The sequence below is a fragment of the Asterias amurensis genome, chromosome 2, assembly GCF_032118995.1.
Source record: "Asterias amurensis chromosome 2, ASM3211899v1".
Lineage (NCBI taxonomy): Eukaryota > Metazoa > Echinodermata > Asteroidea > Forcipulatida > Asteriidae > Asterias > Asterias amurensis.
The window spans coordinates 6,742,808-6,756,190 of NC_092649.1; the positions used below are offsets into that span (position 1 = coordinate 6,742,808).

At 41.3% G+C, this 13,383-nt stretch overlaps 1 protein-coding gene across 1 annotated transcript; it reads right to left on the reverse strand.

Moving 5' to 3' along the window:
• Positions 1-1,895: 1,895 nt before the first annotated feature.
• LOC139952464 (uncharacterized) lies at positions 1,896-12,816 on the reverse strand. The gene is made up of 9 exons (XM_071951603.1): positions 12,746-12,816; positions 12,050-12,329; positions 10,990-11,201; positions 10,219-10,341; positions 9,384-9,946; positions 8,497-8,732; positions 7,166-7,377; positions 5,340-5,462; positions 1,896-4,638 (listed from the first exon to the last, which is right to left on the reverse strand). The coding sequence occupies exons 2-9, from the start codon at positions 12,223-12,225 to the stop codon at positions 4,067-4,069; spliced, it is 2,217 nt and encodes a 738-aa protein (XP_071807704.1). The 5' UTR covers positions 12,226-12,329; positions 12,746-12,816; the 3' UTR covers positions 1,896-4,066.
• Between the last annotated feature and the right edge of the window lie 567 nt (positions 12,817-13,383).

The window sequence follows — 13,383 nt, forward strand, 5'->3', positions numbered from 1 at the left end:
CCTGCTAACACGTTGGTTAGAAAGAGCCATGTCATGGTTGCGCCACCAGTAGTTAGCACCAGATCTGATGAACTACCTCCACGCTTCAGGAATATAAGGGATGATCCAGTAGGACAACAGCAGCCACATTTAACACAATAATTGTATGCAATTGGCCCCGAACTTAAAGTGTGGGAGGACTCTACGTTCAAGTATGGACCAATGTGGCCGATGCCAGGTTCGGGAGCGAAGCCGTTCTCATGTTAGAGGGCCGAAGAAGCTTCTTGTAGGTATACGAAGCATGATTTAGACAGACACTGGTAGCATGTCCACAAGAACCAGTCCTCGTCACTCAACAAGACAGGTGAAGTGCCGAGAGCACCTGGTAGAGACATTGACGTTCTGAGCCTCCCCCGAACAGTCCATACAACAGCTTCCATTTTCCGGTCCGAGACCCATTATTGCAGCAACTGACCGTGCCCCTTTCCCCCGTGAGACTCCCCTGCAACTACTGTCCCTGCCTCACAACCCTGTGGGACCTCGTACATCAACGATAGCACATACCAGTCCTCCAATTGTCAGACGAGTCCTAGTGATGGAGCCGGATGAGCGGATGACTGATGATCGCCAGCCTTCTTATCGATACGGACAATCAAGGAACTTCTGGATTGGAATCAAGGAACCGCCGTGTCGCGTTTAGTTAAAGTGTAGCTATAAATAGACCTAACTGTTCCATTTTTCTAAGTGTTATCTTTTATAAAGAAAAGTTTTAAAGTTGTTGTTTGAAAACTTGTTGTTTAAAAGATTATTTTAAAGAGAAACGATCAGGGAAGAAACCTGAAATCCAGTGCATTTTGTTTTGTGTTAAAAAACAGTTTTAAAACTTTCTATTTGTTTTTTGTTTAACTAATACTGTTTTTGAAAAGCAAAGAGCCTCGCTAATTTAGTGCATGTGTTTTGTCTAAAGTTTAGAGTTTTTGCCAAAGTTTTGAGGAGAAAAACAAACATTTTATTCAAATTTTGGTAGTAAAGTTGAGCTAAGGTAGTTTTTCAATGATTTGAGGACACATCACCTTCTTCTGAGGTGGGGGTAATGTGGCGAAACAGTCGCATAGGGGCGCAATTGTCGACCTAGTTCCAGAGTTCTTACCAGCGGTGCATGGCACATGAACGGTGTGTGCACGACGCGTGATCCCCGCGTGTGGGGATAATGGACAGCATGTGCTGACCACAGGCCGTAACAGTGGGAATTTTTAGGCTGCGAAGTTGATAGAAGTGATTTGGCGGGCTGTGGTGAGGAAGGAGCATTTCCAGAGAACAGGTCAGACAGGGCGTGATTTAAGACTTGTGTTAATAAAATGAGAGGTGGACCGAATCATTAAAAGGAATTGAATCAACAAGAGAGTATAAGGAATCAGTATAACCCATTGTCAGTAAAGGAGACATTGCTTCACACCAGTTATTTTCTTTATTGTGTCAGTTATTTTTATTCTTTCTTTCAAAGTTATCTCGCAACTTCGACGACCAATTGAGCTCAAACTTCCACAGGTATGTTATTTTATGCATGTTAGATACTCCAAGTGAAAAGACATGGTTGTGACAATTACCAATAGTGTCCAGTGTCTTGAACCACAACTGTCTCATTTCCTAATTATTTGTTCTGTTTGGGTTGTCCCCCTACAAATGCTTTATAACAAGAAAATGGCGGTATTGTAGAAATTCGATTATTCTTTTAGGCATAAAAAAAAAAATGATGTTGACGTAACGGGCCCCCAAAAAAAGTATACCCCAAAATGTATAAAACATTTTTAGAAAAACGTAACTGTAGCCTCCACCAACGTAATAAAGTTATCGTGCTGAGCAACCTGTCCCCCCCCCCCCCCCCCCCATTTGATTTACAAATGTTTGAGCCTGAATATATTTGTGTTTACTTTTCAAGCAGATGTTCCGTAAGGTATTTATAAGTTGTATAAATGTTGATACAAAACATGTTTAAAAAACAAAGTTACGCAGTCTCCACTTGTGTCATAAAAGTAATCACACGCCGTAAGTTGGTCTAAGTCCACTTAGACCGGTTCGGGTTCAACTTTTGTGCGTGTGAACGCAAATAAAGTTAGACCGAATCGGGTTTAAACCCCAAAACTTAAACCGTCCAGCGAGGCGGTCTCTGTCCTTACTCTATGGTCTAAGTCTAACCCGGTTCGGGTTTATCTTTTAACACTGTGTGTGGACAGAATGACATCCGGTTTTAACTCACAACGGACGACCCATTGTGTGGTTCAATGCACACGCCCGGGACCCGGAGTGCTTGCATACGATTTCTGTTGCCTCTGATGCTGAAAAGCACCGAGTATTTATATTACTTTCTTGCCGCTTACCGAGTTGGCGAAACCCTCTCGATCGGTGTATGCAGTTTAACACAGGCCAAGCTTTTTTTGTTGAGTGTCCTACAATAAATTGAAACTGTTTTCCATGCGTATACTACGAGCGCAGCGAAGACGCATGTTTTGTAATGCTTCTCACATGTACAGCGCTGCCAGCCCATAGTTATCACTCTCTGATATCCCATAGTTACCATCACCGATCCCGTGGATGTGCCTTTCTATTGCCGTCACCGTTACCAGCGTGCTGTACTTTCAATCTAGGAGAATGAACTGCAGTGGGCGCGAGGCTGTGTGTAGGGGAAATTCCCTACGCCAGCAATATCACCACGTTGTTGGGAAGTTGGGAAAATACTGCAAAGTACATGTATTTACGTAACTTGCACGTGTGTAGTTGTGTTTATGAACGAATCGGACTAAAAATCGCGGCACCAGCTTTTGAGAGATAATTATTACCATAAAACCTTTCTTGGTGACGAGTAATGGGGAGAGGTTGGAGGTTGTGGGCACCCTCTGAAGTGCCATAGTTTTCGATAAAGAAGTAATTTTCCACGAATTTGATTTTGCGACCTCAGATTTAGAACTTGAGTTCTCAAAATCAACCACTTTAAATGCACACAACTTCGTGTGTAAAGGGCACCACCCTACTGGATCTTGTTTTCGAGAAACTTCCAGTGGCAACAGATGAACCGGACAAAGCAAAATTATGACATACGACCCGAGAGACATCACCCTCAACGGCATTCCCATAGAAAAAGTACAGGAGTTTGTGCTCCTAGGAAGCAATGTTCCATCTGTGGAAGAAGACGTGAAGAGGCGCATTAGGCTTGCAGCCTGGTCTTTTGGTCGTCTGAAAAACACCATCTGGTCAAACCATGACATCTCAAGATCAAATCGCTCATCCTCCCAATAGCAACATTCGGTTCAGAATCCTGGACTCTAAAAAAGGGCCACCAAACAAAAACTGGAAGTCTTTGAGATGAGATGCCTCCGCTCCATACTAGGTGTCTCATTAAGAGACACAATGAGAAATCGAGAAATACGCAGGCAACTTAACATGAACACAACAATAACAGCTGTAGTGACCAGACGTTGCCTGAACTGGTTTGGCCATGTCGTCAGAATGCCAGCCTATAGGCTACCCAACCTGGTCTACTACAATGACTTCAACACTCCACGCCAACAAGGACGCCCACCATTGCGCTGGAAGGTGCAAATCCAGGAAGACACCAACATGCCACTTCATGAGGCAGAACATTTAGCTAAAAGTAGACATGAATGGGGACGGTTATCAAAGGAGGCCAAGGGACACCCAGTCCTACGCAGCTAAGTAAGTAAGTATTATCTCGCAAGTTCGATGACCGATTGAGCTCAAATTTTCACATGTTTGTTATTTTATGCATACACCAACTGTGAAGGCTAGTCTTTGATAATTACCAATAGTGTCCACTGCCTTTAAGAGGCCCGTTCTTTACTTCAGGCTATATGAATTGAGCCCACGCCAGAGCCAAAGCTGTGGTTTAAGACGTCACGTTGACATCATGGCTGATGTGTTCAGTTTGTTTCAACTTACAATGTCATTTCCCTATTTTCCAAAAAGTGCCTGTTTTTTGGCAAGTGACAATTACAAATAAACATGCAATGATAATGGCAGTGTACAAGAGCTCAAATTTAAAATATAACTTTTCAGAATAACATTGTTGCAGTTAGTTTGACAGCGACTTCTGACAAAGAAAATGTATATTCTTGTCACCTTCAACACCAGAAACAATTTTTATTATAAAGCCGCTTTGCTGAAGCATAACAGTTGCTTTCTCTCGACCCCACGATGCCCCAAGGCCCTCACTTCCATCGTAGCTGAGCGACACCGGTAAGCAGTTCATTAAGCTGAATGAATACAGACTTGGAGCACCAGGTAAGTTTATGTTCTCACTGATACTAGAGTGGCAATTTGGCTCTAATACGGACATGATGCCGTCATCTGATAACACTCGGTTTAACTCCTTGAGACCTAGACTAGCTCGTGGCTGATCATGGATACCAGACCGACTGAAAATGTACTGGAACTTTCCTGTCCAGTCTGCCGGCAGGGCTGCACCGTCACAGCATACCATCTGGACATTGGTCAGATTTGACTTGCTTATTGCCTCTTGGCCTGTACAGATCGCAGAATCAGCAAAGTCAAAGGCGATGAATTGTGAGTTAGGGAAGTGTTTAGCCATCGTGATGGCTGCTGCTCCTTCACCACACGCAACATCCAAGACACATATTCCATGCTCTGAAAAAATTACAAATATTTGGGGGGGTTAAATGTACACATCCAACTAGACTTAAAACAAATTGAATATATTAAGAAATTACTATATTTGCTTTAAAATAATTATTGCCTTTCTTTATATATATATTTGTTTTAAAACTAGCTCATGTACAATGGTATTCAAATCAAACTTCCCCCTGAAATTGGGCTGTGAAATTTGGGCACTCCAAGCTAATCTAAAAGCGCCCTCTTTAACTCGGGGAAAGTTTGAAGTTTGCATGAAGTTTGAAACTTGCAAAAGAAGCTATTGAGCGCTCAACACCTTGCATACAAATTGGGGCTTGAACTGCAAATTTTTTCTCAACTTTTAAAGCTTTTAAACATTTTGGATGGGAAGGGATCTATGGATAAAAAAGAGTGGCAACTTGGTCTTAAACTTGCAGGGTCCTGGCTGAGCGATATGGCACAGTCCTTTATCGCACGGCCATGACCCTGCAATGTTTTAACTGGTCATTTAAGACTTTAAATACTTTGGATGGGAAGGTATCTATGGATAGGAACAAAAGAGTGGCGACTTGGTCTTAAACTTGCAGGGTCCTGGCTGAGCGATATGGCTCAGTCCTTTATCGCACGGCCATGACCCTGCAGTGTTTTAACTGGTCATTTAAGACCACACCGTTGCTCTGCTCTTCACTAACAGCAGGATAGTCTCATGACCTTACCCATTTTCTTTTGTAGCCCAGGAACATTTGGAATGAAGGAGTTGACCAGAAAGTGATTGAACCAAACTGAGTTCTTGCCGTTGATGTAATGGTTACTGTGACTGTATGTTCCTGGAGAAACACCTTAGGATGTAAAACAGATTCAAACTTTAGTTAGAGAAATCAAACCCACTTTCTTTAATATAATAGCATAGCTTAGAATTGGCAGCTTTAACAGAGACTGCATGCTATGTTTAATGCCTAGTGTCTACTATTGTTAAGTTAAAGGAACACAATTGCCTTGAATCGGACGAGTTGGTCTATAAAAAGCGTTTGTAACCGTTTTTTTTAATAAAAAGCATATGGTTGAAGAGAGGTTTCTAAAAGTAGAATACAATGATCCACAGAAATTTGCCTCGAAATTGCGTGGTTTTCCTTTTACTGTGCGAACCAACAGGGTCGGCCGTTTATGGAAAATTGACTCCCATAAAAAGGTAAAAGGTAAACCGTACAATTTCGAGGCATATTTGTGTAGATCATTGTATTCTACTTTTACAACATCTTTCTACCCATATGCATTTTATAACAAACACTTACAAACACTTTTCAAAGACCAACTCGACCAATCCAAGGCATCGTATTCCTTCAACAAATAATTTTCATCAATTTGTAAAACCAAATGGTATACCAACAATACATAGGGTATACATAAAAACAACATACCAAAAACATTTAAACTGTTTGTGAAGAATAGTGAAAGCATAACTGTACATAGCTAAAATTCTTGGATGTTTGGCCAAAGAATACGGTGTTTGTTGTCTTTACTCTTTTGGATTCTTCATCTAATTTATGATAGCAGTAGTGCCCCTTAAAATTACCAATTAGAAAGTTAAATTTCCCCCATAGAGGTGGTTTTGGGCAGTGGCTGCTGAATGCACCGCAGCACCTTTTTAAGGTGCTACAACGGGTGGGATCGATTAGCTTCCCCGGGTCGACCCCGGTGTGCTCATCCAAGTTGCGTATTTTATTTCTTCTCTAGGATGAACTTGGGCACTGATAATACCTCACGGTCGTCCTGGAAAAGTCGCCTATTTTTTTTTTTCAGGACGAACGTGTGCAGATATTTACCCACGTTCCACCCCAAGTGACCCTATCCAACAAGCGGGTCACTTGGGGCTCGCCCGAGGTGCTCTGACGTCACCACAAGAGAGAGGTCACGTGATGGTGCGTATTTTTTTGTCCAGGTGGAACGTGGGTAAATATCTCCACACATTCATCCTGAAAAAAAATAGGTGACTTTTACCAGGACGAACGTGAGGTATTATCAGTGCCCGCGTTCGTACTAGAAGAAATAAAATACGCCACTTGGATGAGCACACCGGGTCGACCCAGGGAAGCTAAGCGAACGCACCCCTTTTTATTTCTCATAATAAAATAATAAAACAAAAGTACAAAAAGTAAAAACTTGTCTTCAGATGTTTCTCTTTGTTCAAGCGCCATGAGTACCTTATTGTTAGATATGTGCACTAAATAAGACTGAAATGCCCCAGTGTAAAGCTACATTTCCCCCAGTATAGGTACTCTTTTTACCAAGGAACAAATGTCTCTCCCTTATACAAGAACTACATGAATAGGCACCTTATTATTTATTGCATACCCTTACACCGATGTGTATTAAGCACTGTATACTCAGTACTTTTCCTAATTCTGTGAAAAAAAAAATCACGACCAAATTACTCGGGTGGGATTTGAACCAAGGACCTTTGTCAATCTAGAGCAAATGTCTACTAACTAACTACCAGGCAGTCTCTGTGGTCTGGTTGGTAAATTTAACATTAAATAAGCACCTTGTTGTCCATCCAGCTTGAAGCAGTCAACCACACTCCTGTATCCCTCACACAGCATAGGGATGCACAGTGTTTGCATAGCCAGCCTACTCAACTTGCCTCCCCTCTGTAGGACAGGGACATGGTGCTCCGATACCCAGAACTTCTCTTCAGATGTATCCATACTTACAATTCCCGATGATGCCATGGCTCCGAGCCATTCTCGTACATACCTGCCAAATGATCATCAAACACTAATGGAGTTCACAATGAAGTATTTGGTCCCAATATGGTGTCTGAACGGACTTGGGGTGAACAATTAAGCACACTGTAAAAGCAAATTTGCCAAGCTCATTAAATTGCTGGTTATACTCTCCTGCTCAGTTTTTAGCCCATATGATATTTACTTATCTAGCAATGATTACATTTTTAGATGTTAAATTTGCATCGGGGATAAAGAATATTAATTTTTGGTTTTTACCCATACTCCGATGTGTGTTAGCACTGTATATCACATGCCTGTGATATTTTTTCACTGAAAGTACTGAGTATACAGTGCTAACACACATCGGTGTATGGGTAAAAACCAAAATTTTAATAGTCTTTATCCCCGATGCAAATTTAATATCTATTATATCGCTGCGGTACCCGCTGCCGAAACATAGGATTCGAACTGCCTCTAGCTGCCGGGCAACCTCGGTAGTCTAGTTGGTAAGACACTGCTCTAGAATTGCAAGGGTCATGGGTTTGAATCCCAGCCGAGTAACATGCCTGTGATATTTTTTCACAGGACTCGGGAAAGTACTGAGTATACAGTGCTAACACACATCGGTGTTTGGGTAAAAACCAAAAATTAAGATTACATTTTTGTTTTACTATCACTTTATTTATGAAGGCGAGCAGAGTACACCGCTCAAATCATCAAGACAACGATTAAAGCTCTTTTCAGACTAACTCTTCCCAAAAGAGATACATAGTTGTACACAAAAGTTTACTAGTAATAGTCAGGGACGGGATTAGCCTGATGATGTGAACACTCCAAAAACATGTCTTGTGGGCCTCGGTTCGTCTACACCAAGAGCCTCCCAGATGCTACAATTTAATTTACAGACTCTCTGTGCATCACCAGAAATACAAAACTACAGATTTTTACACAGTGTGGACATTATTCTTTCTCCTCTTGGTGACTGTTTCTAACTCTGTCAATAAAACTTGAAGACTCAAGGGGATTTTTAAGAAAATGGTAAAATCTGGAAAACCCTGAGAAATCACATGCCTGAGTAGTTACTTCCTAATCAGCAGATATGAGGCGAAAGTGTTTTTGTTTTTTTAAGTTTAGGATTAACGTGTACCTCTCTTTAAAGTTGCCAGCATCTGCAATCTCCTGACACGTCTTAGGCTGAGCGAGAGCAATCATGACATCAAATAGTCCAGTGTCCATCCCGAGAGCGATGGCCAGACAGACATAAGCACCACATGACTTGGCCTCGATGAGAGAGGCAAGCTCTTTTGCTTCTTCACCCTGGTCATCCAGACTCACATCTTGAGTTTTGTTAGATTTTTCCTCCTCAGTGCCTGTTGGTTCCGCCTGATGAGAAAGCAAAGAATCCAAAGATAAGGGACTCTGTAAACTTAAACAGTTTTTATTTCTGTGCAAATAAACAAACCTTTTTTTTTTCAATATCTGTTGTACATTAATACTCTGTTATATTTTATGGCGTGTTGTGGCCCAGTGATTGAGAGCACCAGACTCAAGTTCTGGTGTTTCTAATCAGCACAATGTTAGTTCGAGTCTCAGTCTTGACACTTGTTTCCACAAGCAAGACACTTTAAAGCATTATTGCTTCATCCTTTGGATGGGATTCTAAGGCGTAAGTCCTTTGTGTTGTTTAATGCACATAGAAGAACTCAGTTACACTACTTGCTAACAGAAGTGGTTTGCCCCGGTGTTCCTAGCAGTGGCTGCTGATGGCTGCATCTCCTTTTTTTAACCCTTATTCCATTCAATTCAATTCAATTCAATTCAATTTATAAGGTGCTACATAATTTGGTCTCATTATTCAAAACAGAAAAGAAATGAGAAACTGTCTTAAAACGTTACTGTTCGTTCAAACATCTTCAGTACACCGCATTGGTAGATAGATTAGCTTTACAAGACTATAATATTCTGGGGGGATATTTTACAACAAAAAATTAAAATCAATAAATAAAAATTAACAGCAAACAATCCTTTACTTACCTCCTTTTTCTGGCAATATATATGCATCATGCCATCACCCTCGACATCAGTAACCGATTTAACCACAAACCCACTATCCTGTACCATCGAGGTTGCGACCTCTATCCCAAAGGCTGCTCCAAGTCCCTCACTCCCTTCACAGTTTAGTGACAAGGGTAAGCAATTCATCAAGCTGAATGCATACAGTGCTGAAGCACCATCAGTGTTGATATTATCTGCAATATTGGAGTGGCACTTTGGTTCTAACATTGACGCAGCGCCATCCTTGGCTAAGACTCGGTGGAGCTCCTTCAAACCAAGGCTAGCTCGTGGCTGATCATGGATACCAGACCGACTGAAGATGTACTGGAACTTCCCTGTCCAGTCTGCCGGCAGGGCCGCACCGTCACAGCATACCATCTGGACATTGGTCAGATTCTCTTGGCTTGCTCTACCCTGCGCTGTACGTATTGCAGAATCATCAAAGTCAAAGGCGATGAATTGAGAGTTAGGGAAGTGTTTGGCCATACTGATGGCTGCCGCTCCTTCACCACATGCAACATCCAAGACACATATTCCTTGCTCTAAGAAAAAAACAAAAGTATGGACGAAAAGCAATTGTAGATAATAATTCTTACAAAGATATTTAAGCGAAAATCAGAAAAACTGGAGTAACTTGGGTTGCATTTGTTTTAAGAGACATTGCACAGTAAAAGCAACAACAAAGCAAAAACTAACTACAGATAGTTCCTGATAAACACTTTCTTTCTGGGCAAGTTGGGGTGGGGCTTTGATTTGTTTAGGCAGCTATGTTGTTTACTAACTATTACAGTAGAAACATTGTCAATTGCTGTACCAAGTTTCTTGACCAGTCCAGGAACACTTGAAATGAGGCTTCCAACAAGGAAGTGGTTGAACCATATGGAGTTCCGTCCATTAATGTATTCATTAAACTGGCTGTATTTAGCAAGAGAAACACCTGAAAACCAAAAAAGAAAAATCATTACATGTCACAATTTCAACCTTGTTTACTTATTATAAATAGGTCAAGACTCCGACAATTTGGATGACAGATACTTGCTTAGAGTCTCCATACAGTCAGTGCAACATTCATAAAACGGGACTGTATTTGCGAGCACAGCAGTCTCGCGTCAGTCTTGCCAGAGAGGTGTTTCGCTATCACTGCGCTATCACTGCGACAGACATTTAACAGCTTGTTCACAAATTTTCAGAAACACTGAAAATGACTTTATAAACAATAGAGACAAAAAATAGAAGAAAAAACAGAAACCTCTGGATCACCAAAGGTTCTCAGTCTCAAGTTTTTCTGTTAAGAAGTAAATATACAAAGTTGTCTTACTACTTTATAAGTTTACCATGATTTGAAGGCTGCACTCAAAAAGAATTAAAAGAAATGTACATGGCGCTATGGAGGGTAGTTGAGCTCAGTCTAGCGGACTGGACTACAGTTAAGCCCTCGCTTCACCATGTGAAAAAAGTATTTAAAAAAATGCAAAAATTATAATTGTTAAATGATTTCTTTCAACTCCTTCTAAGGGAATGCTGTGCACGCCGCGCATATCGCGTGATGTGGCACAAAACCCACTGTATTGCGTAGGAAACAAACCTTTGGGCCCGCTGAGCTTAAAGCACTCAATCAGATAATAGAATGCCGTACACAACATCGGCACACCAAGCGTTTCTGCAACTGCCTTATGCAGTTTACTTCCAGTCTGAAAGACACACTTGTGATGATTGGGAATCCAGTATTTCTCTGCAGAGACATCCATAGAGACAATCTTTCCTGATACCATTGCTCCTAGCCATTCTTTGACATACCTGACCACCAAGCAAAGAAACAAAGAAAAAGAAAGTAATTGAATTGTGACGACTCCATCCACTACATTTGCACACACTATCTCATAGGAAACTGACTACGTCAATTTTATTTGAACTTGGGTGAACTCTCCACGCCTTGGTGTCCCCTTGAAAAGTGCAAGTACAAAAAATGTACATTTTGGTACCCTCCATGCCTCACCAAACACAAACTAAACGTGTATAAAGGACTAAATACTCAGTAGTTTCCCCGAGTTCTGCGAACAGGCAAATCACTCCGGTGGGATTTAAACCCACAACCTTTGCATTAATCTTAATGCTAGAGCAATGCCTTACCACTAGACCACCGAGCTAGCCACGGTTGCTAGAGGCAGTTCGAATCCTCACCAGCATGTGTTTATCTCGCCCCTACCAAAAGCAAAGTAGTAGTAGGCTGCCATAGCAGCTGCTTTGATCTCTTAATAAAAGGTAAGGTTCAAAAATGTTCCTTAGGAACATCAAAGAATTGGTTTTGCCAGCAAATAAGTTGCTGGCAGTGTAAGCCTTTATGTAATCCACCATATACATAAACTGACAAACCTGTAGAAGTTTGAGATCGATCGGCCTTCTGGATCACAAGAAAATAGTGGAAAACACATTACAAATTTTGCATTGCATCGATACCAAAACAAAAATGAACAATGAAATTAGAATATTTATTTCTCATCCACAGACAGAAATATTTCAAGGGATGTTTTCTTTTATCATCATCATTAGACCGTGTTAGTTTACTGTAAATCTGTGGTCCTCACGATTTTTGTTTATTACCAATTCTGTAATGTTCCTTTAAAAAGTCAGACTCGCTCTTCTACCTCTCTTTGTACTTGCCAGCGTCTGCAATCTCCTGACAAGTCTTGGGTTGATGGAAAGAAATCATGACATCAAATAGTCCAGTGTCCTTCCCGACTGCGATAGCCAAGCTTAGCAGACCGTCCGATACTTTGGCACCAACCAATGATGAGAAACCTAATGCTGTTTCCTCTGCCATCACGTTAGGAAAGTTTGCCGTAATTTCTGTAGTCTGTTGTGAAAGAGTGTTTTGTTTTAATGAAAAGTCACCAACACAACTGCTTAGGCCCCCTGGGGTGAATGCTACAAGAAAACGAAAAACAAGAAAAAGTGAAAGTATTTGTTCACATTCCTCGTAAACTGGGATAGATTGCATAGGTCGTTCCGCTAGTCCTCGAACGTTCGGGGAGACAATAGTGGAACGAACCTCCTAGTTCTATTTGATCCTCTATTTGTGTAAACTGAGTAGATTGAACCATCATGGAGGAATTATTCCTCCATGATTGAACCCAACCATGGAGGTTATTCCTCCATGACCCAACCAATGCAGTAAAGAGTGGCACATATTCATAAAAGTGAGCTGTAGCTTCAAGCGTCAGCACCAAAGACGCAAAGTAAACCAAAGTAAGTAACTTACTTACTTTGGTTTACTTTGATGCTGAGGCTTGAAGCTACAGCTTATGTGCCCCTCTTTACTGCATTAGGTTCACGTTACTCACCTTGTTTCAGGATCAAGTGGAAAACACAACACGTTTCTTTTTGGAGACCCCTCCCCCCACAACCACGACGTGTAGAGCAAAACCAAGAGTGGGGAAGGGCGCCACCAAGCAGTAGATATGTCAAACAAAACGAAGCAGACGACGTTTTGTAAGGAAGGCACTAAATACTAAACTCCACAGCGGTTCGGCCCATCGGAGAATACCCGAGCGAGAATGACCTTATCACGTCATTTTGCATATGCTTGCATCTTTTAGACATAAAAATAATATTAACAATCAGGTCCTAGTGGTTAGTCCACTCTTGTGTAACAACTCCCCAAACCTGCTGCTACAAATTTACTTGAATAAAGAGGTCTGAAGCAGTGCTTGCATCTTTTAAACATGAAAATATAAACAACCAGGTCCCAGTGGTTAGTCCACTCTTATGTAACAACTCCCCAAACCTGCTGCTACAAATGTACTTAAATAAAGAGGTCTGAAGCAGTGATTGCATCTTTTAAACATGAAAATATAAACAACCAGGTCCCAGTGGTTAGTCCACTCTTATGTAACAACTCCCCAAACCTGCTGCTACAAATGTACTTGAATAAAGAGGTCTGAATCAGTAGCTTGCATCTTTTAGACATGAAATCATTAAC